Source organism: Rhineura floridana, chromosome 14 (assembly GCF_030035675.1).
Source record: "Rhineura floridana isolate rRhiFlo1 chromosome 14, rRhiFlo1.hap2, whole genome shotgun sequence".
Lineage (NCBI taxonomy): Eukaryota > Metazoa > Chordata > Lepidosauria > Squamata > Rhineuridae > Rhineura > Rhineura floridana.
The window spans coordinates 17,713,188-17,737,770 of record NC_084493.1 but is presented as its reverse complement, the minus strand read 5'-3'; the positions used below and the strand labels follow the sequence as shown (position 1 = coordinate 17,737,770).

At 44.1% G+C, this 24,583-nt stretch overlaps 1 protein-coding gene across 2 annotated transcripts in view; it reads right to left on the bottom strand.

Annotated features, from left to right (window-relative positions):
* The window catches only part of NTRK3 (neurotrophic receptor tyrosine kinase 3), a 554,024-nt gene that overhangs the window by 340,029 nt on the left and 189,412 nt on the right, over positions 1–24,583 (bottom strand). For both annotated transcript variants that reach the window (XM_061595098.1, XM_061595099.1), the window contains exons 4-5: positions 23,759–23,827; positions 1,861–2,018 (exon numbers count right to left, since the gene is read on the bottom strand). In XM_061595098.1, coding sequence (XP_061451082.1) covers positions 1,861–2,018; positions 23,759–23,827 — 227 coding nt within the window. The remainder of the gene's footprint in view (positions 1–1,860; positions 2,019–23,758; positions 23,828–24,583) is intronic.

Genomic DNA, 24,583 nt, shown 5'->3' with positions numbered 1-24,583 from the left:
AAACAGTTGTGGCTTCCCCCAAAGAATCCTGGGAACTGTCATTCATTGTTAGGAGATATCCTATTTCCCTCACAAAGCTACCATTCCTAGGGTTGGCTTTTCAAAAGGTGCAATCAAATATCTTCTAATCAGCTCAGCATCCTGGGAGAATTTGTGCTTAGATCTGTTACACTCCCATGTCACTTTCACATCTGTTTGCTCACCCATAAGCCTGTTCTGTTCCCTTTCTGCATCAATCTGCAATTAAAAACTAACACCCCCACAAAAATTTGCATATAAATATAGGTTTCTATCTCAATCCTTGGGAAGAGGGATTGATTGTTAAACCACTCTGAAAATTGTAGTTCTGTATGGGGTCTCCAAACAATTCTCAGCACCCTTGACAAACAACCGCTCCCAGGATTCTTTCGGGGAAGCCATGACTGTTTAAAGTGGTACCATAGTGCTTTAAATGTATAGTGCAGATGGGTCCTGCGTGTGCTTTGTGATGGGTAAAAAAGGTAAAGGTCTCCCCGCACTTATAGTGCGAGTCGTTTCCGACTCGTAGGGTGACATCTTGCAACGTTTACTAGGCAGACTGTATATGGGGTGGGATTGCCAGTTCCATTCCCGGCCTTTCTTTACCCCCCAGCATATGCCGGGTACTCATTTTACCGACCACGGATGGATGGAAGACTGAGTGGACCTCAACCTCTTTTACCGGAGATTCGACTTCCTCCTTCCGTTGGAATCGAACTCCGGCCATGAGCAGAGCTTCGGCTGCATTACCGCCGCTAAGAGAGTATATATTTGGGATGCTTGAGGGATTCAACCTTTGTGCATTCCAAGAGAAACTAACCAGATCCACACCTCCTAGATCAGCCTTCCCCAACCTGATGCCCTCCAGATGTTTTGTACTACAACACCTTCCATCAGCACAGACAGTACTACCATATTGTCTATGCCAGAATGCCTATATGATGGTGAGGCTGATGGGTATCAGTGGGAAAACATCTGAAGGGCACCAAGTTCGGGAAGACTGTACTAGACTGGGGTCCGGATCAGTACTTAAAGTTATCCACCAGCTTTTGCGCTTCTCAAGTATTTTGACGCAGTTCCTTGGCTCAAAAAGAAAGAAGGTGGGGAGCAGCAGAAATACATTTTAACCATCTGAGAGCCAATACCTTGGGACATGTTTATTTTGAGAGAAAATGTGGATTTAAATTCATAATTTTGAGTGTTTTTCTTTAGCTATTCAGATTAACACAGAAGCAAGACAGGTGTATGGGTGACCCTGGGCAAATATGAGATGGATCAGACATAGACATATTTGCCATTCCAATACATCAATTTCATGTAGGGAGGTGCATTTTTAAAGATTGCCATCTCCTTGGAGTTGGGATGTGTTTTTATATTACTTTTTCAAATCTACATGCACACTGAATCATATCAATAGATAATGATGATGATAATGATGATGATATGGCATCTATCTTAACAGTTCCACTTGCTTAAGGAGTTTTAGCTTGCAATGGAACTTCCCCGACTTCTGCTGTCCCTTCCCACCCCCTAAATCTGTTCCAGGGGTTTCTCCAACCCTCCAGAGCAGATTTATGGAGCGCCCAGGGGAGTGAGTAGAGGAGAGGAGAGGTTGAGTTGGGCCTCCCCCAAGGATTCCCTTGTCAAAGTTGTGGGTTTTTTTGTTAAGACTTCTGCAATCCTCGGGGTTCCCTCCAAGTCTGCTGATACCTTCCTTTGTGCCTGGCTGGTGACATTTGGCTGCAAAGGCAACAGCCCTCACAGCCAGGACAACAGAAACATAAGGAATCATCATAATATATGACAGATGCGTAATTAAGTAGGTATATTTCTTTTCCTTACCACAGTGACTAATGCTCATCTTGTGCAAGGATATGTTTTTGTTGTCTGTGGTCATGCAGTGCAAGTCCTGGTTCTGCAAATTTGCTTCGCCTTTCTCCTGCCACAACTGGATCCAGCGAATGTCGCAGCTGCAGTTGAAAAGATTCCGTTCTAACCTCCTACACAGAAAGAGAATGTGAGACTGTGAGAAAGAAAAAGGTGGAAGAAAGGTAAAATGACATGGAATCATTGCAGTGGAGCTGGCCAAGGAAGGATTGCCCATGTTAAGAAACTGCTTAGATGGCTATGGGAAGAGGGAAGATTGAAGATCGAAACCAACCAGACAGGAGACAAAAAAGGAGGAATGAACCTGGCTATGCGAAGAAAGATTGTTGTACATATTTACTTAAAACATGTAAAGAAGCCTCCAGCTCCAGCTTCGATGGGTCCCTGGACAAAGTGTCCTGTGGCAGGAGAGGTCACCTATATGCATACAATTTGCATAAGGTAATATATATGCAAATTTCAAAATAATTACTGTAATTTAAATAGACACACAATACATCTCACCATCATGGGGATGACTGACTACGTGGCCTGTGTGTGCCTGCTCAGTCTGCTGATCAGATGCTGCTAATTGTGGATGGACAACTTCAAGGTCTCCACAGCTCATGCTTCTTAGGGTTCTTGATCTTTAAAGTGGACTTGGACCAGACAGCCCTTCAAAACAGAGGACCATGCTCTGTAAAGTAGGACACAAGGCCACCCAATGTCCATCTTTGACTATGTTCCTGTCTCTGGCCTTTTGGTGCAATTTTGTCCCTCTTAGTACCTAACCACCAGCTTATCTTCTGATTGCATCTCCACTTGCTGGCTAACATTGCCAGAATCAGGGGAACGTAATGAAGCTGCCTTGTACTGAGTCAGACCACTGGCCCATCCAGCTCAGTATTGTCTACACTGACTGGCTATGGCTCTCCAGGATTTCAGGCAGGTGATGCTCCCAGCCCTACCTGGAGATGCTGGTGATTGAACCTGGAACCTTGTTCATGCAAAGCAGATGCTCTACTCCTGAGCTATGGCCCTTCTCCATAGAGAAGCCCAGCTGCAACCTACCAGAAAGTAAGCCCCAGGTCTAAGATCTGGCCTTTCCACTCTCTTTGGGACAATTTTGATAGCAAGCTCAGGAAATGGCTTTTGACAACCCTGCTCCTTCTTTACCAGGTCCTAGAGGGGTTACTAGGTTGCAGTGGCAGCGTTCTTAGCAGCAGTGTCTAACTATCCTTCTAATTTCTCACAATGCCCCAGAATGATGCTGTGTTGGGGCATGGTGGGAAATGAAAACCGTGACCAGATCTAGCCATCCGATGCTGGCTGGAATGCCAGGCCTGGGGGGGGGGGGAAGAGAGTGAGAATTGGGGAGGGAGGGCAGACAACATTAGTAGACATGTTGCTGACAGGGCACTGGGATATTTGCAGCTGCCCAAAGATGCCAGGTGCTGATGCCAGTACTGTATTTATACCCATGCTGTCTATCAAAAAGGTGACTAACAATGTGGGGAAAAAACTATTACAATAAAACTGGAATTTTTTGGGGGGTGGGACCCAGAAAAACAACAACAGGACAAACAAAATACTTGGGTTTATTAACAGTATTCCTACTCTGCCTTTTAATTCAGCAAAATTTGCAAAGTGGCTTTCAAGCATGAAATAAAGCAATACACATGATAAAATAGATGGTAACTTTTACATATATAAAAAGGGGGGTCCTAAAAGCAGATTACACAGCAAAGGCTTCCACAAATAAAAGCAGCAAAAACAGCAACAGAATACAGCAATAAAATGCCATTTCTTGTTGTTGTTAAGCATTACAGTTGGCTCTAGGCAAACATTCATGAGGACAGTATTCCAGACCTGAGGTGTCACCACCGAAGAGGCCCCATCTCAAGTCACATGTCTTTGTGTAACTTTTTAAAGCAGGGCAGGTGGACAAGGGATTGGAGAATCTGCTAATTTTGGTTTCTCTCAATTTCCCATTTTTCCATTTTCAAATTTGGTTCCCTACATTTCCACACCAGTTTGGGATTTATTGACTGATTTTTTTAACAGTTCTCATGCAAACTCAACATCATTTTAGATCAACTCTTGTTCATATTCCAACTGATACAGTCACATTGTGAAGTGTTAATTTGCTACCTCCCACACCCTACCCACAACGTATAGCAAAGACTAACAGAGTCATCTCAATCGTAGAATGTCAAGCCTCTCCATATTTGCATGTCCTCATTTCTCCAGTGATAGGAGGACACTTTAAAAATATGCTTTCATTTAAAACAGGCTTGCTTTTACAGGGCGAAAGGTTCTGGGGGATTTCGACCAATTAAAGAAGTTCTAGCAGACTGACAACTTGCCTTTTAACTAATTTTGACTAACAAATACACACTAATACACACACACACACACACACACAGAGAGAGAGAGAGAGAGAGAGAGAGAGAGAGAGAGAGAGAGAGAGAGAGAGAGAGAGAGACTTTCCCCTGGTGGCCTCACAGAGAACTCCCCACAGACGTGTGCATGGTCTCAACTTCGCAAAATTTTAAGCTGCTTTTAAAAACCTATTTTATTATCCGCCATTTTTTTCAATGTAAGGGATTTTTTTTAATGAGTTTAAATTAGAGACCTATTTTAGAATACTTAGCTTCTCCTCTGCTGAAATTTATACTGGAGTTTTACTTATTTTGAAATTTCTCTGAGGGTTTTTTGTTTTAAATTGTATTTCTTTTTACAATATGCTAGCTGCCTGCCTTGTGTGACCTATGTCCCCCAAAAGGCCACCTTTGCATATGGTTTTTTTCCTATAGTTGTGCATGCATGCACATCTTTTGCAGATGAGAAGAGTGAAAGGGAACCTGCAGGCTGAATAAAACAGAAAGTACCTCTCACGCTGGAACTAAAATAGCCCGCAAAACCAAAGAAAGAAAAACTCACAAAGGTCATTTCACCACAGATTAATCAACTAAAACTTTAGTTGATTAATCTACTGGTTTAAGCTGGTCAAAGATGGCAGCCCTTCCTACTGGCAATACAGAAATAAAAACACAACAGCACAGGGGAAGGAGAAAACAGGGGTCATAGCCTGCTATTAAATTTAGATGTGCTTGCTTTCCTTCAGCAATGAGCACCCCCCTCAAAAGGATCCTGTGAAGAGTTTCTTTTTTTTGTCCCCTCCCCCCATGTCCATGCATGCTCAATAAAGCCAAGGCTCAATCCATAAGGCTGTGCCTTAACACATTGACTCAGAGCTCCTGCTGTTCAGGGTCAGGAGACAACCCACAACCCATCATGCATTTTAATTGGATGTAGAAGCTTGCTCTGCAGACTTAGACTCCATTGACCCGTCTGTGCAGAGCAGATGGGGATTTTAATGTACTCCACTTAAAAGAGACTTACATGTATTTTATATACTAATATTTTATTATTATTATTGATTTCCACCCCTACATGATAAGTCACATTACAGCCCCAGCCTCCTCTTGCCAATGCTCTGCAAGCTCCCCTACAAGATCATGAGGCTGATAGATCCCTTGAGGGCATCTTACAGAACGTGGAGATATTGATGGAAGTGATGATAAGAAACAGGGCAGGACTAAAAAGAAAAAAGGGATGCTTTTGAAACGGAGACAGAGACAAAGGTCCCGTAAACATTATACATTTAAAGCATTGCAATGCCATTGGATTCCCCCCAAAGAATCCTGGGATGTGTAGTTTGTGAAGGGTGCTGAAAGGAGACTCCTATTCCCCTCACAAACCTACAATTCTCTGGGAAGAGGGATTGATGGTTAAACCACTCTGGTACGGTTGCTCTGTGAAGGGCATGGGGGTTTCCTAACGATCAGCTGATCCGTGATAACAGTCAGTCCCTTTGGACTTTGACAGGTGGGCAGTCCCAGCCACTTATCAAAGTAGACTCAGGGAGGGTAGGGGAATTGAGAATCTGCCCGCTGTCCAGATCCAGTTCTCCACATCTGCCACACAGAGCCGACACTTACTGACATCAGCTTAGTGTTTCAGACAGGAGTCCTTCCCAGCTCCGCATGGAGATGCCCAGGATCGAGCATGGGGCCTTCTTGCGTGCAGACCGTGAGCTTTATCACTGAGCTGTGGTCCCTACCAAGGCACAACCCTCTTTTCCCAGCTTGCACAGCCCAGACGATCTCAATGAGGAATCCGGACTGGTGCGGATCACCTTTCCCTGAAATCGGGCAGCCGAGAAGAGCTGCCATCGCAGCACTTCAGGGGGCAGAACTGTAAGTAATAAAAATGCAGCCTCCCCAGATCATTCTTAATGCATGACTCTCCCCCATGAATAATATACGAGCAGAGTGCCTTGGGGTGGACTTTACCAATGGCCTGCCCCAGCAGTGTCAGTGATGTAATGTGTCCTAATAGCAGTACCCAGGGGGGCTTTTGTGTAAATTAACTCCCAGCATTTTACCGGGCATGCCACATGCCACCAGCGTACTGGCGCTCTGCCACTTAAGGGACTTGGCTAGGGCTCGCTTTCTTTTATAAAGAAAACGATGCTTCTGTTTCCCCTATATTCACAATGTTGTCTGCAATGTTCATAGCATGCCAGAGATGCTTGTTCCTCCTAGCTATGGATACATATTGGCTGGAGGATCCCTTCATACAGAGAGGGGAAGGGCTGAAACGTAGAGCATCTGCTTGGCATGCAGAAGGTCCCAGGTTTAATCCTCAGCATCTCCAGGTAGGGCTGGGGATGTCCTCTGCCTGAACCCTTGACAGCTGCTGCCGGTCAGTGTAGACTATGCTGATCTGGATGGACCAATGCTTCTGACTGAGAATAAGGCAGCTTCTAATGTCCCTGTAAATGAAAAATTCCAGATGGTAGCTCTTGTGTCCCCACACCCAAAACTCTCTCTGGAGCCTTGGAAATAATATATGTGCACCATAACTGACATCTCTTGCATATAAGAAGACTCAGCAGAAGAAAAAATCATATTTTAAGCAGTTCATCAGAGGTGCTGGGGCTTGGCCTTTGATCCGTTGCCAAAGATACCCCCCCAAAGGACTGCTTTTCCTTGGGCAGCACTCCTTCAACAGCCACCAGATGGCAGCCACTCCTTAATAAAATTTCTCAAGGCTGGGCAGAGCAGATGGTTAAGAACAACTTTGGTTGGTCAACCACCTCTTATCCCACAACAGTATATGACAGTATGAAAAAGGACTGTGTGGCGATAGACATGCCTTGGACTTGGGACAAAAGTTACAGAGGGAAGCCAGTTCCCGAGGTACTATCCCACCCTGGAGTGACTAGAACCTGGGTGGGATTATGTAAATGAAGGAACAGGGCTACGCCAATATGAACATAAGAACATAAGAACATAAGAAGAGCCTGCTGGATCAGGCCAGTGGCCCATCTAGTCCAGCATCCTGTTCTCACAGTGGCCAACCAGGGGCCTGGGGGAAGCCCGCAAGCAGGACCCAAGTGCAAGAACACTCTCCCCTCCTGAGGCTTCCGGCAACTGGTTTTCAGAAGCATGCTGCCTCTGACTAGGGTGGCACAGCACAGCCATCACGGCTAGTAGCCATTGATAGCCCTGTCCTCCATGAACTTGTCTAATCTTCTTTTAAGGCCATCCAAGCTGGTGGCCATTACCGCATCTTGTGGGAGCAAATTCCATAGTTTAACTATGCGCTGAGTAAAGAAGTACTTCCTTTTGTCTGTCCTGAATCTTCCAACATTCAGCTTCTTTGACTGTCCACGAGTTCTAGTATTATGAGAGAGGGAGAAGAACTTTTCTCTATCCACTTTCTCCATGCCATGCATAATTTTATACACTTCTATCATGTCTCCTCGGACCCGCCTTTTCTCTAAACTAAAAAGCCCCAAATGCTGCAACCTTTCCTCGTAAGGGAGTCGCTCCATCCCCTTGATCATTCTGGTTGCCCTCTTCTGAACCTTTTCCAACTCTATAATATCCTTTTTGAGATGAGGCGACCAGAACTGTACACAGTATTCCAAATGCGGCCGCACCATAGATTTATACAATGGCATTATGATATCGGCTGTTTTATTTTCAATACCTTTCCTAATTATCGCTAGCATGGAATTTGCCTTTTTCACAGCTGCCGCACACTGGGTCGACATTTTCATCGTGCTGTCCACTACAACCCCGAGGTCTCTCTCCTGGTCGGTCACCGCCAGTTCAGACCCCATGAGCGTATATGTGAAATTCAGATTTTTTGCTCCAATATGCATAATTTTACACTTGTTTATATTGAATTGCATTTGCCATTTTTCTGCCCATTCACTCAGTTTGGAGAGGTCTTTTGGGAGCTCTTCGCAATCCCTTTTTGTTTTAACAACCCTGAACAATTTAGTGTCATCAGCAAACCTGGCCACTTCACTGCTCACTCCTAATTCTAGGTCATTAATGAACAAGTTGAAAAGTACAGGTCCCAATACCGATCCTTGAGGGACTCCACTTTCTACAGCCCTCCATTGGGAGAACTGTCTGTTTATTCCTACTCTCTGCTTTCTGCTTCTTAACCAATTTCTTATCCACAAGAGGACCTCTCCTCTTATTCCATGACTGCTAAGCTTCCTCAGAAGCCTTTGGTGAGGTACCTTGTCAAACGCTTTTTGAAAGTCTAAGTACACTATGTCCACTGGATCACCTCGATCTATATGCTTGTTGACACTCTCAAAGAATTCTAATAGGTTACTGAGACAGGACTTTCCCTTGCAGAAGCCATGCTGGCTCTGCCTCAGCAAGGCTTGTTCTTCTATGTGCTTAGTTAATCTAGCTTTAATAATACTTTCTACCAGTTTTCCAGGGACAGAAGTTAAGCTAACTGGCCTGTAATTTCCGGGATCCCCCCTGGATCCCTTTCTGAAGATTGGCGTTACATTTGCCACTTTCCAGTCCTCAGGCACGGAGGAGGACCCGAGGGACAAGTTACATATTTTAGTTAGCAGATCAGCAATTTCACATTTGAGTTCTTTGAGAACTCTCGGGTGGATGCCATCCGGGCCCGGTGATTTGTCAGTTTTTATATTGTCCATTAAGCTTAGAACTTCCTCTCTCGTTACCACTATTTGTCTCAGTTCCTCAGAATCCCTTCCTGCAAATGTTAGTTCAGGTTCAGGGATCTGCCCTATATCTTCCACTGTGAAGACAGATGCAAAGAATTCATTTAGCTTCTCTGCAATCTCCTGATCGTTCTTTAGTACACCTTTGACTCCCTTATCATCCAAGGGTCCAATTGTCTCCCTAGATGGTCTCCTGCTTTGAATGTATTTATAGAATTTGTTGTTGTTGGTTTTTATGTTCTTAGCAATGTGCTCCTCAAATTCTTTTTTAGCATCCCTTATTGTCTTCTTGCATTTCTTTCGCCAGAGTTTGTGTTCTTTTTTATTTTCTTCATTTGGACAAGACTTCCATTTTTTGAAGGAAGACTTTTTGCCTCTAAGAGCTTCCTTGACTTTGCTCGTTAACCATGCTGGCATCTTCTTGGCCCTGGCAGTACCTTTTCTGATCTGCGGTATGCACTCCAGTTGAGCTTCTAATATAGTGTTTTTAAACAACTTCCAAGCATTTTCGAGTGATGTGACCCTCTGGACTTTGTTTTTCAGCTTTCTTTTTACCAATCCCCTCATTTTTGTGAAGTTTCCTCTTTTGAAGTCAAATGTGACTGTGTTGGATTTTCTTGGCAATTGGCCAGTTACATGTATGTTTAATTTAATAGCACTGTGGTCACTGCTCCCAATCGGTTCAACAACACTTACATCTTGCACCAGGTCCCGGTCCCCACTGAGGATTAAGTCCAGGGTTGCCGTCCCTCTGGTCGGTTCCATGACCAACTGGTCTAGGGAATAGTCATTTAGAATATCTAGAAACTTTGCTTCTTTGTCATGACTGGAACACATATGCAGCCAGTCTATGTCCGGGTAGTTGAAGTCACCCATTACTACCACATTTCCTAGTTTGGATGCTTCCTCAATTTCATATCTCATCTCCAGGTCTCCCTGAGCATTTTGATCAGGGGGACGATAGATCGTTCCCAGTATTAAGTCCCTCCTGGGGCATGGTATCACCACCCACAACGATTCTGTGGAGGAGTCTGCCTCTTTTGGGGTTTCGAGCTTGCTGGATTCAATGCCTTCTTTCACGTATAGAGCGACTCCACCACCAATACGTCCTTCCCTGTCCTTCCGATATAGTTTATATCCAGGGATAACCGTATCCCACTGGTTTTCTCCATTCCACCAGGTCTCCGTTATGCTCACTATATCAATGCTCTCCTCTAAGACCAAGCACTCCAGTTCTCCCATCTTGGTTCGCAGGCTCCTAGCATTAGCGTACAGGCACTTGTAAGCAGTGTCTCTCTTCAAGTGTCTTTGGCACTTGTGGTTAGGCCTGTGGTAATTTTGCTCTTCTGAATTTATATCCTGTGCCCCTGCTCTCACAATGCCTACTTCTAGGCCTACCCCTTTTAAAATTTCATCATTTCTTTGGTTTTTATCCCAGGGGGGAGGTTTATTCCGAACCGGACCTTTCTCAGCTCCTGTCGGGTTTCCCCCCTCAGTCAGTTTAAAAGCTGCTCTGCCACCTTAATGCTCAGGCCTTAATGTCTTTCACAGAGTAAATGGGCTGCAATCAGAGGACTGTCCTGCAGACTAGACAAAGAGAAGCCTACCCATGCCAGTGTTGTCCCTAGATGAATATATATACTCCCATACCACAGACATGAATAGTTGCTATAATGTCAGGGGCTCCAAGGCTGGGATCAGGAGCCTCATTGAGCTGCATAGGACTGTGTGCCATTCAGGTCTCACATCATCCTTCAGGACCCTGTGGTTGTCAGGCAGCATGAGGCCTGCAGGCTGGCCAGAGCTGGTCTAAAGAGCCATCTTGAATACGATGCAGAAAGGCAGAGTTGAAATCAACTAACAACAATAGCAACAACATGCATACAACATGAATTTCATTGGTTTTTATTGTATTTTATCATGTACATGTACGTCGCCTAGAGTGGCCGTTAATTCGGCCAGATAGGCGACTCACAAATAAAATTTTATTATTTATTATTATTATTATACTGGGAGCCTGGTTTTTATCGCTCCACTGGCCAGGAAAGGGGAGATTTTATGCCTTCATCACTTCCAGCATCTACAGCTCTGCAGAGATTGGGAAGCCACTCGTGGCTGGCGTCAGCTGTAGCTCAGAAGTAAGACAAGATACTTTTCCCAAACCAGAGGAAGTAGCTTTGATTCCTTCCCCACCCACACCCCGCCTCACCTCGTGAACCCCACCCCTTCCTTTAAAGCCCTGGGCCAGCGGCAACTGCAGCAGTATTCCAGCCACAAGGAGAGACCATCGGAGAGGTCTGTCCATCCATCCCTCTGCTCTCCTAGTGACCCTTGGGAATTGTAGCTTCTCCAAGGGCTCATGGCATCTCAGTGCACCAGGCATCAGACAGGGGAGGAAGGCACCTCCCTCCTTCCCCTCTTCTCACTGCCAGACACTAACTGTGGTTTAAAAGGAAATGGGAGGGGTTTGAAGAAGAATCAGAAGTTCTTCTCCAGCTTGGATTTTAGTGGAGTCTGGAGATGGAGCTTATACTGCTTTACCTTGAAGAAATGAGCATTATGAGCCTGAACCCTGGAAGAATCAGTTCCATACCAATTATTCCTGTTAATCAGGTCCTTGCTGGACCCTATACATTTACATATATCAGTCAGGGTAGAAATGGCTGCACAGAATAGAGAAGCCAGAGTGAAGCCATGATGAATTGAGATGGAGGACAATTTTGTGCTGTGTGTGACATTTCTGGCTGAAGGCTGCTTGCAGTTCTGTGAACACTGCACTTTCTGCTGCCAGATAAGAGCTTCTGATAAGAAGTTGGTACAAAGCTGCTGGACAGCCAAAATAGTATCAAAGAGAAAGAACACTATATGTGTGCTAACCAGACACTATGCAAAAGGACATTGCTTGGGAAATCACTGATGCCAGGGTCTCAGGTACTCATTTTATTCCTGTCCCAGACAGATTATTATAATTCATGGTCTACATATTGTGGGGTTATACCCACAATTATTGAAATTCATGTACAATTATTGAATTAATTCCAACCTCCTGATCCAAGTTTGCTGGGTGATATAAAGGGATGTATTTATGTGTTGTTGTTTAAAAAAGCTGTTCTTTTTGGGTGGGTGGGTGGATTGCTTTGGATTACTGTTTATTCTTTTCTTGCTGCTTTCTGCTGTGCTGTGCCCTGCATTTGCATGCTTTGCCAAGCTGAAGGTTTCAGGCCTACCCACTTGCAGGTAATGATGCCTTTCTTTAATCTAATATTCTAGGAAACTCAGAGTAAAACATGCAAGTAGTGGGGTAGAGGGAGTGTAGGAGGAAAATATATGATTTATTTTGTTAGTTCATATTTTATTGTTTTAATTAATTAGCATATGTAAATTATACAGCCACGAGAGTGGCTGTATACTATAGTCAGTGGGGATTTTTCACATTCCGCAATGTTAAATGGAAAATATCCCCCCCTGCCATTCTGAGGCTTCCTATAAGCTCATTTCAAAACAAAACCTTAATGTGCTCAGAGGCACATGTTACCAAATTATTCCAAGCTACACAGCAAGCGGATTGGACTGTGAAAGACCAACCCAAATTGTGTTTGCATTTTGACAACTTTGTAGGGCAGTACAACATCTCAGAGAGGAGTTCAGGTCTCCTGCTCCCCTGGTGCATTCACTATAGCTGCCCAATTTCCCTGCTTTTTAAAGTTTGGTAGAAATATCTGTGGGCTATAGGTACATTCTTAAACCACAAGGTTTTTTGCCTATTAGTGAATATATATATATATATATATATATATATATATATATATATATATATATATATATATATATATATATATATCACATCACTTTAAGATATTTTCCAAGTTACTTTAAGTTGCTGTAGTGTCAAAGTATTATCTTTGGTTTTCTATCAGTTCTATAATACTGTTGTACTGTAATAAACTGGCATATTCATTTTAGTTATAATTTTAGTTATAATTTGATTGCTGTAAACCGCCCAGAGAGCTTCTGCTATGGGGCGGTATACAAGTGCAATAAATAAATAAATAATTTGGAGTTTGTGGCTTTTAGTAATAGACTGTGTTTTTCTCCTGTTCCACCAGGATGCTGCTGAGCAAATAGAAACAAGGTGAAGAATCCAATGAAGGTTGATGCATAGGCCAGAGTCTGGCAGTATATGCATGGGCCTTGATTGAATCCACTAATGTGGAATGTAGAACCTTGTTTCAGTCCAAACCACTGATCTCAGAGAAGCTGAGTTTCAGAACAGCTACTGGAGTAGGGTTGCCAGGTCTCCGTTTTTTGGCCGGAGTTTCAGGGGAAAAGGGGCCGTCTCCGGCCTCCGGCAATACTTTGCTTAAACTGGATGATCTCCGGCTTTTCATTGGCCGCCTTCCCGCCCTTTGTCATTGAGGAAGGGAGAGCTGGTGCCGCCGGGGCCAGGCTCTGTCTTCCCAGGCAGCAGCCTGTCTTGGACAGGGGCGGGCGGGAGCGGCAACGAGGGGCTGGCCCTGGGCGCGCGAGGCGGGCGCTGCTTAAAAGGCCAGTCGGGCGAGCGTGGCGCTGTCATTCTCCCTCCTGCTGTGGGCGCCGCTGGGTGGGAGTGGCCGCGATGGAGCTCGGCAGTGGCGGCGGTGGCGGCGGCGGCCGCAGCGTCTCTGGCTGGGGAGCGCATCGCGGCCGCTGCCGCCCAGCGGCACCCACAGCACGAGGGGTGAAGCGGCCGGGCGTCCTCAGGGCTAAGAAGGAGCTGGCCCCATCCGGCGTCCACTGCTGCTGTGGGTAGCAGGCTGGAGAGAGAGAGAGAAAGAGAGAGAGGCTGGAGAAAGAGAGAGATGCTGGAGAAAGAGAGATAAAGAGAGAGAGGCTGGAGAAAGAGAGAGATGCTGGAGAAAGAGAGAGATGCTGGAGAGACAGAAAGAGGGAGAGGCTGGAGAGAGAGAAAGAGAGAGATGCTGGAGAAAGAGAGAGATGCTGGAGAAAGAGAGCGATGCTGGAGAGAGAGAGAGAGAGAGAGAGAGAGCGATGCTGGAGAAAGAGAGCGATGCTGGAGAAAGAGAGAGATGCTGAGAGAGAGAAAGAGAGAGATGCTGGAGAGAGAGAGAGAGAGAGAAAGAGAGCGATGCTGGAGAAAGAGAGAGATGCTGAGAGAGAGAGAGAAAGAGAGAGATGCTGGAGAGACAGAGAGAGAGAGAGAAAGAGAGCGATGCTGGAGAAAGAGAGAGATGCTGGAGAAAGAGAGAGATGCTGAGAGAGAGAGAGAAAGAGAGAGATGCTGGAGAGAGAGAGAGAGAGAGAGAGAGAGAGAGAGAGAGCGATGCTAGAGAAAGAGAGAGAGAAAGAGAGAGAGAGAAAGAGAGAGAGAGAAAGAGAGAGAGAGAAAGAGAGAGATGCTGGAGAGAGAGAGAGAGAGAGAGAGAGAGAGAGAAAGAGAGAGATGCTGGAGAAAGAGAGAGATGCTGGAGAAAGAGAGAGATGCTGAGAGAGAGAGAAAGAGAGAGAGGCTGGAGAGAGAAAGAGAGAGTTTGGCCCTAATCCTCAGTTTCTTACTATTTCCTCTGGATAATTGCACTGCTGGAAACGGACAGAATCATCATGTAATTGTCTTTTTTTGACAGGATGTGGGAGTGAGATTGAAATGACAACAAATAGGAATGTGTGCCATTGTTCCATTTTTCTGCACATTTCCCATCTCCCCAAAGCAGCCTTCCCCAACCTGGTGCCTTCCAGATATCTTTGGGCATACAGCTGCCACCAGCTAACATCTGGAGGGCACCAAGCTGGGGAAGTCTGCCCTAAATTGTCAGGTGCTTCAGGTCTATCAGATCTAAGCATATGGTCACCCTGTTGTGGGAAAGTTCCCATTAAACTGACTCGTGTTTTCTCATTAAGTCTCTAATGTGGCAATTTAAGCGAACAGACCTGATCTTGTTCTGGGTTTTGGACTTCCAGCAGGGGCTTAGACTAAAGGCCCCTTCCAGCTCTGTGATTCTATGCTACATGTAAGTGTGTGTGTGTGTGTGTTACACACAAACGCACAGGCACACAAACAAGCATACTTTTTTTCTTTGATCAATTTTGCTTAGAAAAAAAGTGTCTTGTTCTTGTCAGTTGACTTCCTTTTTTATTCTTTGTATGTACTTAAACAAGCTGGTCTGTTTTAAAAGAAAAGCTTGGTGGTGTTTGTGACAGCCCACGAAAGAGCAATTTCAGGTAACTGCCACAGCCAATGGTTAAGAATTGGCCTTATGACATAATGTGTACTGGCTGGTCTCTACAGAATTCCAAACACCATTTCAGACTTAAGGCTGCCATCTATTATCCCAAAGGCAGCCAAAGTAGCATCCTCCAGATATTGTACTAAAACTCCCATGAGCCCTATCCTGCTTGGCCAGCAATCACAATAAAGTCCAAAAACTTGACTGCATCTGTTTAATTATATGCATGGAAATGGAAATAGACTGCCTTCAAGTCGATTCCGACTTATGGCTACCCTATGAATAGGGATTTCATGGTAAGCGGTATTCAGAGGCGGTTTACCATCTAAGGCTAGTACTCCCCACCTGGCTAGGGCCTGCTCAGCTTGCCACAGCTGCACAAGCCAGTCCCTTCCTTGTCTGCAACTGCCAGCTGGGGGAAACGGCTCCTTGCGACTATGCACCTTGCCCACAGGTAGCAGGGCACATAATCCCTGAGCCACTCACTGTGGGGTTGATCTTTAGCTGGCCCTTGACATCCAGGAGACACGAGCGGGGATTTAAATTCATAGACTCTGGACTCCCACCCAGGCTCTCCTCCCCACTGTGCTATACCATCTGTTGCATGAGCATACAGTTAACATACAACTGACTTCATAGCACCATGCAGATAACAACTGGCTCATTCTGCATTAGCATAGCTGCTGCAAGCACTCTTAGTTCATTTTTACAGGATAGTTCAACATGCTATCTTGTTCATTAAAAAAATGCATTCATTCCTGACTTTACCTCTTACCACTTCTCCAGGCTGTAAAAAATAAAATAAAACACCTTCCACTTTCCTTTTTTGTATCTTTAATTCAGTTGTTGTTGTTAATGTGCCTTCAAGTCAATTTCAACTTATGGTGACCCTATGAATCAGCGACCCCAATAGCATCTGTCATAAACCACCCTGTTCAGATCTTGCAAGTTCAGGTCTGTGGCTTCCTTTATGGAATCAATCCATCTCTTGTTTGGTCTTCCTCTTTTTCTACTCCCTTCTGTTTTCCCCAGTATTATTGTCTTTTCTAATGAATCATGTCTTCTCATTATGTGTCCAAAGTCAGAGGAAGGCAATGGTAAACCACCTCTGAATACCTCTTACCATGAAAACCCTATTCATAGGGTCACCAAAAGTTGGGATCGACTTGAAGGCATTCCATTTCCATTTTCCATCCATACTCCCTAAGATGGTGAGAAGGAATGACCTTGTCACTTCAGCTGGACCTCTTTTAGGTAAGATTTCTATTTTAATTTCCAATCAGAAATGTTTTTTTGAATGGTATGCTGCACGCAAGCGTGGTTGATACAATGTATCATGCTTCATGATGTCACTAGGGCCCGCCCCATGATGTCACTAGGGCCCGCCCCGTGACATCACTAGGGCCTGCCCCGTGACGTCACTAGGGCCTGCCCCGTGACGTCACTAGGGCCCGCCCCATGATGTCACTAGGGCCCGCCCCATGACATCACTAGGGCCCGCCCCCATTTTCTCAGGTTTTTGGATGGTTCCGACCTGGCAACCCTATACTGGAGAACATCTGCAGAGATCTAAGATTTGGTATGGCTAGTCATAGCCCCAGCCTGGAACTGGAATATTCACTCTTATCATGGTGATGGGGTACATGATGTGGAGAAAGTGGAGAAAGAAGAGTCCCCCCACCTTTTTCAGAATACTAGAACTTGGGGTCATCCAATGTAGCTAAAAGTTGGAAGATTCAGGACAACAAAAGAAAGTTCTTCACAGAGTGCACAGTTAAACTTTGGGATTCACTCTCAGAAGAAGTAGTGATGGCCATCCACATGCATGGCTTTAAAAAAGGATTAGACAAATTCATAGAGGAAGAGGCTACTAGCCATGGTTGTTGTCTACCACCTCCAGTATTAGGCATTATGTGCTTCTGAATGCCAGTTGCTGGGAATTGCAAGTGGGGAAAGTGCTGTTGCACTCTAGTCCTGCTTGTGGGCTTCCCATAAGCATCTGGTTGGCCACTGTGAGAACAGGATGCTGGACTACAGGGGCCATTGGCCTGATCTAGCAAGGTCAACTTTAGGGTGGAGGCAAAATATTGGCCTCCATGAACTATCTGATGAGGATGCCCTGAACTTGGACACAGCCCCTTCCATATACAGCTCCTTCCTGTACACACCTCTGTCAGTCACAATGTTGGGCATTTCCATAGCTGGAGGGGGGGAGAGAGAGAGAGAGAATACTTATGCATGTACATGCACACTTAGTTAATCACATGCATGCAATTGGGAAATTCTGGTCTGCAGGCAAGCAAGAACTTGGGAGGGAATCCTGCACAGGCTCCATCCCACTAGGAACAGCAACAAGGGAAAAGCTTTCTCAATGCAACCATGAGAGGAAGCAGACCTCTCCATTGTTTTCCTCCTTGCCTTGTTAGGAAAGCTGCTTTTCCAATGAGTTGTTCAAAGCAGTGTACAAAACAATGACAAGTTACGATGCAGAATAGTCACAGGTAAGCACAACTTTTACCTGATGGCCAGTGCTGACTTTCAGCATGAAAATCTGCTGCAGTGGCCTGTTTAGCACCAAGTATTGCAGAGAAGACCAAGCAGATGAGTGACAAGATGGGAATGCAATGTGCCAACTACAAGAGAATGTGAGGAAAGAGGAAACTCTATGCATGCCAAGGGATGCTTGAGGAATCTGATATTTGCACATTCCAGTAAGAACAAATCTAATCTGCACCTCTCAGACTAAGGCACGGATCAAAACCTAGCAATCCACCCTGGGTTTTGCACTTCTCCAAATTTTGCAAACACTGTTCTTGTCAGTTTAAATGTATCCAAATTAGATATGAGGAGAAATTTGATTCAGTTTGCGTTTAAAGGTGAATTTACATAATTTGCACTTTTCAAAACGATACTCAAACAATCCAAAACTAAGCCATCTTTCAAATGTTGAACTTATCCGAATTTTGCAATGCAGTTCTCCAGCCAAGTACTGTTTACCAAATACATATACTAGGGTAAAGTGTGCATATAAATGCATGTATTCACGAGAATAACATCCAAAAATTAATTACATTAGGAGAAATCATTTTGCAAAAATGTGCAGATGGCACAAAAATGCATGCAAAAAAGTATGTATATTAAAATTCACAGTTCATGAGGACTTCGAAAAATGCAAACTGATGTGGAGAACTGAACTTAAGAATGGGAAAATGAGAGAAACCAAAACTGACATGTTCCCCATCCCTAATCCAAATATCTTATAAAATGTGTATTTTTTTTAAAAAAAGTGTATTTTGAGGGTAGACACATTTAGAAATGCAAGGAAATTTAGAAATATATTTTAATACATTTTAAATGGGGATGTTAATATGGATTTTTTAACAAAGCAAATTAATGCAAAACACGCATGGAACCGACTTATGGATAAACACATGTAAAAGTGTCACGGACCAATAATAGGCTGGTTTGCCCATCCCTGGTAGGCACAGCACTGATGTCAGACTGACCCAAGCCATGTGGAGTTATCTACAGAAGCTGCATCTTTGATAGAATCTGAATTGGAGGAGGTAATTTTCTTCTGTTCTTACCACCCTTGGAAAATTAATTTCCCCTGATTTCAGCCATCTGTTTAAGAGCCATTGCAGAGCTGTAGCCAGATCTGAGCTGGACGTTTTCTTCTCTGGAGACTTATTTAGCACAGCTTATTCCTGGAAAGGGCAAGTGCATTCAGACAGCATTTTTAATTTGTATGTTTAGGTTGAAAGTGTTGCCAACCTAATGTCTTGTTCCTACAAGATTCCCCATAGAATATGCCTGATGGAAGGGAAAAGAGAAAGACATGCCTCTGAATATGCCTCTGATTATGCCTCTAATAACAATTTCTGGTGAACACAATTGGAGACAGTGTGGCTGCATTCACATTCTGCTTGTAGGCTCCCCAGAGGCATCTGGTTAACCACCATAAGGACAAAATACCAGACCAGATAAGGTTTTGGTATGATTCAGCAATGTTCTGCTTGCCCTGTTAAAGGGTTAAAGCTCCCGAAACCCCATACTAGGGTCTTGATCCAGATCATGCTGACAATTTGGGCGATTTGCTTGCATGCAAGAGCAAACTACATGATAAACATTATATGTAGCTTGGTTCTGAGGCCACATTCATACCAGACATGTAAATCACAATTATGCCACTTTAACATAAGAACATAAGAACAGCCCTGATGGATCAGGCCAGTGGCCCATGTAGTCCAGCATACTGTTCTCACAGTGGCCAACCAGATGCATATGAGAAGCCCACCAGCAGGATCTAAGCACAAGAGTGTTCCCCCCTCCTACAGTTTCCAGCAACTAGTATTCAGAAGCAGACTGCCTCTATGGAGGGAGACCATGGCTAGTAGCCACTGATAGCCCTCTTCTCCATGAATTTGTCTGATCCTCTTTTAAAGTCATCCAAGTTGGTGGCCATCACTGCCTCTAGTGGGAGCGAATTCCATAGTTTAACTTCACTGCATGAAGAAGTACTTCCTTTTGTCTGTCCTGATTCTTCCAACATTCAGCTTCATTCGATGTCCATGACTTATGAGAGAGGGAGAAAAAAACTTTTCTCTGTCCACATTCTCCATGCTATGCATGATTTTATACATGTCTATCATGTCACCTCTTACTCACCTTCCTCTACATGAAAAAGCCCCCAATGCTTCAACCTCTCTGCATAGGAGAGTCACTCCATCCCCCCCCCAATCATTTTGGTTGCCCTTTTTGGAACCCTTTTCAGGTCTACAATATCATTTTTGAGGTGAGGCGACCAGAGCTGCACACAGTATTCCAAATGCAGTCGCACCAAAGATAGGCTGCATTATGTCAAAACAGCATTATGTCAGCAGTTTTATTTTCAGTCATGGCTTTCCCCAAGGAATCCTGGGAATTTTTTTTTTTGTTAAGGGTGTTAAGAGTTATTAGGAGATACCTATCCCCCTCAGAGAGCTATAATTCCCAACAATCAATCCTTGCCAGGGAATTCAAGCTCCTATCAACTCTCCTCTCAGCACCCTTAACAAACTACAGTTCCGAGGATTCTTTGGGGGAAGCCAGGACTGTTAAAATGGTAAAATAGTGCTTTAAATGTATGGTGCAGATAGGGCCTGAGTCAGATGTTTAGTCAATTTAGCCCAGTACTGTCCACTCTGAAGACCAGCAGCTTCCGGAAAATATCTTTCTCTCAGCCAACCTATCTCAGACCTTTTTGAAGGAAATGCCAGAGACTGAACCTCAGATCCTATGTGAATGAAGAATTAAGTTCCACCATGAACTATGGGCTCTCACTATGAATTTATCTCAAGTTTAGCCTTGAAGAGGAGAGAAATCTGATCCTGCAAAGCAATCCGCTTGCCTCCTTTAAACTATTACCTGAAGCCAGGGCATTAAAACATCTGAGCGGCTATTAGCACAATCAATTCCAAATCCAACATTTAGCCAGATGTCTCTCCCCCAAGTATGGCCATTGCTTTATTTCTGCAGTATTACTATCAGTCTTCCCGCCCCTTTAATGACTTGACAGGGGTGGGTGTGGGGATATGCTGAGTTTACACTGGTGATAACACACTAACTTGAGGGACTGGTCTTTATTCTTCCATAAGTCACTTCTCACTTACAGTTCTATCGATCACAGGTGAGGATGAATGAGATACTCCCATGAGCCTCTGGGATGAATCCTACATAACATATATGCTTTTATTTCCGACACACATCTATTTCTAAAACTCAACAAAACAGGTCACCAGGGCACCACTCCATTGATTTCATGTCCACTTATTCTTCTCATGCAGTGCTGAATGCTTTATTTATAATTCAGGAGGCTGCAGACCTGCTAGGCCCCAAGGGAGGTGCTAGCCTATCTCACATGCAGCAGTCAGAAAAGTGCTTCAGTTGCTGCAGAGAAGAGAGGTCAACAGCCACTGCTTCATCTGGCCTACATTAAAACAACAGTCAAAGATGTGTGCATAAAAACATAAGAAGAGCCCTCCCGCTAGATCAGGCCAATGGCTCATCTAGTCCAGCATCCTGTTCTCACAGGATGTGCCAAAGGGAAGCCCACATGCAGAATCTGAGCACAACTTTCTCCCTACTTGTGATTTCCAGCAACTGGTGCTCAGAGGCATATTGCCTCCTAAAGAGGAGGCAGATCATAGCCATTATGGTGAGAAGCCATTGATAATTCCGTCATCCATGAATCTATCTAAACCCCTTTTAAAGCCATCCAATATGGTGGCTATCGCTAGATCATCTGAGTGTGAATTCCATAGTTAAACTATATACTGTGTGAAGAAGTACATATTTTTGTCTTTCCAGAATCTCCCTCCATTCAGCTTCATTGGATGACCTAGTTCTAGCATTCTGAGAGTGGGAGAACAATGTCTCTCTACCCACTTTCTCCACACCATGCATAATTTTGTACACCTTTGTCATATTGCTCCTCCCAACTTACTTACCTTTTCTTCTAAGCTAAAATGTCCCAAATGTTATAACCTTTCCTCATAGGGGAGTTGCTCCATCCCCTGCATCAGTTAGGGTGCCCTTTTCTGAAATCCATGGATTTTCAGTGATATCTGACACCATGTGGTAGAAGAGCAGAAAACTCCATGGACACAGACAAGTCCGACACACAAACCAGTAATTCTACAGCACTGACTCACATTCTGCAAGTCCCTTTCAGACCCCTGTACTTTGTTCAATCAAGCAGTTGCCTACCTTCAAATGGCTGGCTGATATTATCATTGTCTCTGTCTCCATTAGTTGTTGAGAGAAAAGCTGTTCTACTCTGGTGCAAGCCAAAAAAAGTGGGTGGAACCACATATTGGTTAGGGAGAGTTTTTAACCCATGTTTCTTTCTTACATCAAAGATTAAAAGGCAGAGGGTGGGACTAAATGTAAATGTACTGCCTTCAAGTCGATTCCGACTTATGGCGACCTTATGAAAAGGGTTTTCATGAGGCTGAGAGGCAATGACTAGCACAAGGTCACCCAGTGAGCTTCATGGCTATGTGGGGATTTGAACCCTGGTTTCCCAGGTCACAGTCCAACACCTTAACCACTACACCACACTGGGTCTCGAGGGTGGGACTACATGTTGTTAAAAACGCAGAACTGCTGGCGAAAACAGAAATCCTCTCCTATCACATGTTGCAAAACGTATCCCATAACTTGACATCATCTCGCTATGTATTTCCCTCCCTAATCCATACCCTCATCAATGCCTGTTGCTCTGCAATGTGGAAACACCAGGAGCCCATCTAGAATGGCTGTTTTATTGCAGGTATATGCAGCAACATGCCACTGTTGCATTAATAGTTCATTTGAAGTCGATTTATACTGGACCATCCACACATCTTCCTGCTTAATGGCTTGTTCTGTGATGCTTCCCCAGCATCAGGGCCGGCACCAGGCATGACTGGGCTCCGGGCCCACAGCACAATACACCCCAACACCCGCTTCCAATACAAGCGGCATGGAATGTAAATAAGCCTGCCTGCCTCACCTACCTCCCCAATAAGTGTGCACCCCTGCCATCGCCCAAGATAATGGTGGGGTGTCAACCCCTTTATCTCCAATCATTCCATCATCTGTGTTCCCACTATCCCCAATCCCACCTTTTATTTCCCTGAGCTGCTATGATGCCATGCCACCATACTTTCATTTGGACACTATAAGTTTTTATCTTTAGGCTGTGATTGCTATGAACTAAGCCAAGCAGAGAAAAAAAACATGCACACAAGAATGGCAATTTACAACGGCAAATATTTCAACAAGCCTTTTAAGTAGAGACCTTATCCCAGCCTGTGTCTATGTTGGAATTGCTTATTAAGATGTTTTTAAAGCTTTTTTTAAAGATGTTTTTAAGATGTTTTGTTTTAAGCTGTTTTTAAATATGTTTTGTTTTTAAGATGTTTTAGAGTGCTTTTAGTGTTTTGTTTGCTGCCCATGGCCCCTTCTGGGAGGAAGGGCGGGAAATAAATTAAATAAATAAATAAATAAAGTATATGGGAGTGGCACAACAGCACAAGCTTCCCCACCCCCCTTTTTGGACACCAGGCAAGTTTCACTACCCAATCCAAAAGAGGAGGACAGGTTGACACATTATTGCTATTTTCCACGGAACCCACAGCTACTTTCACACCATACATTTATTCCACAATTATTCCATTTTAAACAGCCATGGCTTCCCCAAAGAATCCTGGGAAGTGTAGTTTGTTGTGCTGAGAGTCGTTAGGAGACTCCTATTCCCCTCACAATTCCCAGAGTGGTTTAACAATCAGTCCCTCTTCCCAGGGAACTCTAAAAACTGTAGCTCTGTCAGGGGGGTATGAGTCTCCTAACAACTGTCAACAGCCTTCACAAACTACATGTCCCAGGATTCTTTGGGGAAGCCATGACTGTTTAAAGTGGAATAATAATGGAGTAAATGTATTGTGTAAATGTGGCCCACGTCTTCATTGTAACATGCAGTTCTTCCTTAAAAGACTCTTTAACTGCCTCCAGTCTTCCTATTCTGTTTGCAGGCACCACCTCCCGAGTTAAAACTTACAGCTCAGTAAGTCTCAATGTCTTGAACAGCAGCCACGACAGAGTAGTCAGCCGATTGCCAGAGAGGTTTCTGAGAGTGGGAGAAAAAGAGAGAAAGAATTTGCAGTGAATAACTGTATCTGCATTGCAACTTCTCCAATTTCACCTGGCTCGTAATTACCCTGTAGAAGCAGAGATATTAGATGCTGAAACACTAGAAACAATAGAAAGAGTGGAATTAAAGCAGCATCCCTCACCTCCCAACTGCCAACAGTGGAAAGATAAAATGAAAAATTGATATATTTTAAAAGTGCGCTCTCTCGGCATGAAGAAATGATTTTAATTAAATAAGGAAAAAATCTATTGCCAATATTTCCAAGAATCTATTAATACTGTATTATTAATATCAAGGGAGATGCAGTATGTAAGCAGATCTTTTATCAGTGTGGTAAGTATCCCATCTAACATTGTTTTTATAAACAATTCTATGCCCACACAATCCAAATTCTGTGGATAAAGCCCCCTAAAATCTGCAACCTGTAGAAATTATGCAAAGTTGCATTTCTCTTATTTTGCACAACTTATTCCACCAATTTTACTATTCTATTTGATTTTATTGACCTTGATAGGCTTAACTGCACCTAATTCAGTGTTCAGCTGTGACCTATACTGGTGAACTTAAACCAACTCTTCTCTCAGGTACCCTCTCTCCCCACACGCATACCCAGCCTCAGGTCCACCCTGTTTGATTTCAAGATGATAATACTGACTTTACAGGACCATTGTAAGGAATGGAACAAGACAGTGTATATGAAGCAATCAGGAGTCTCTAACAGTGCTTTGAGTG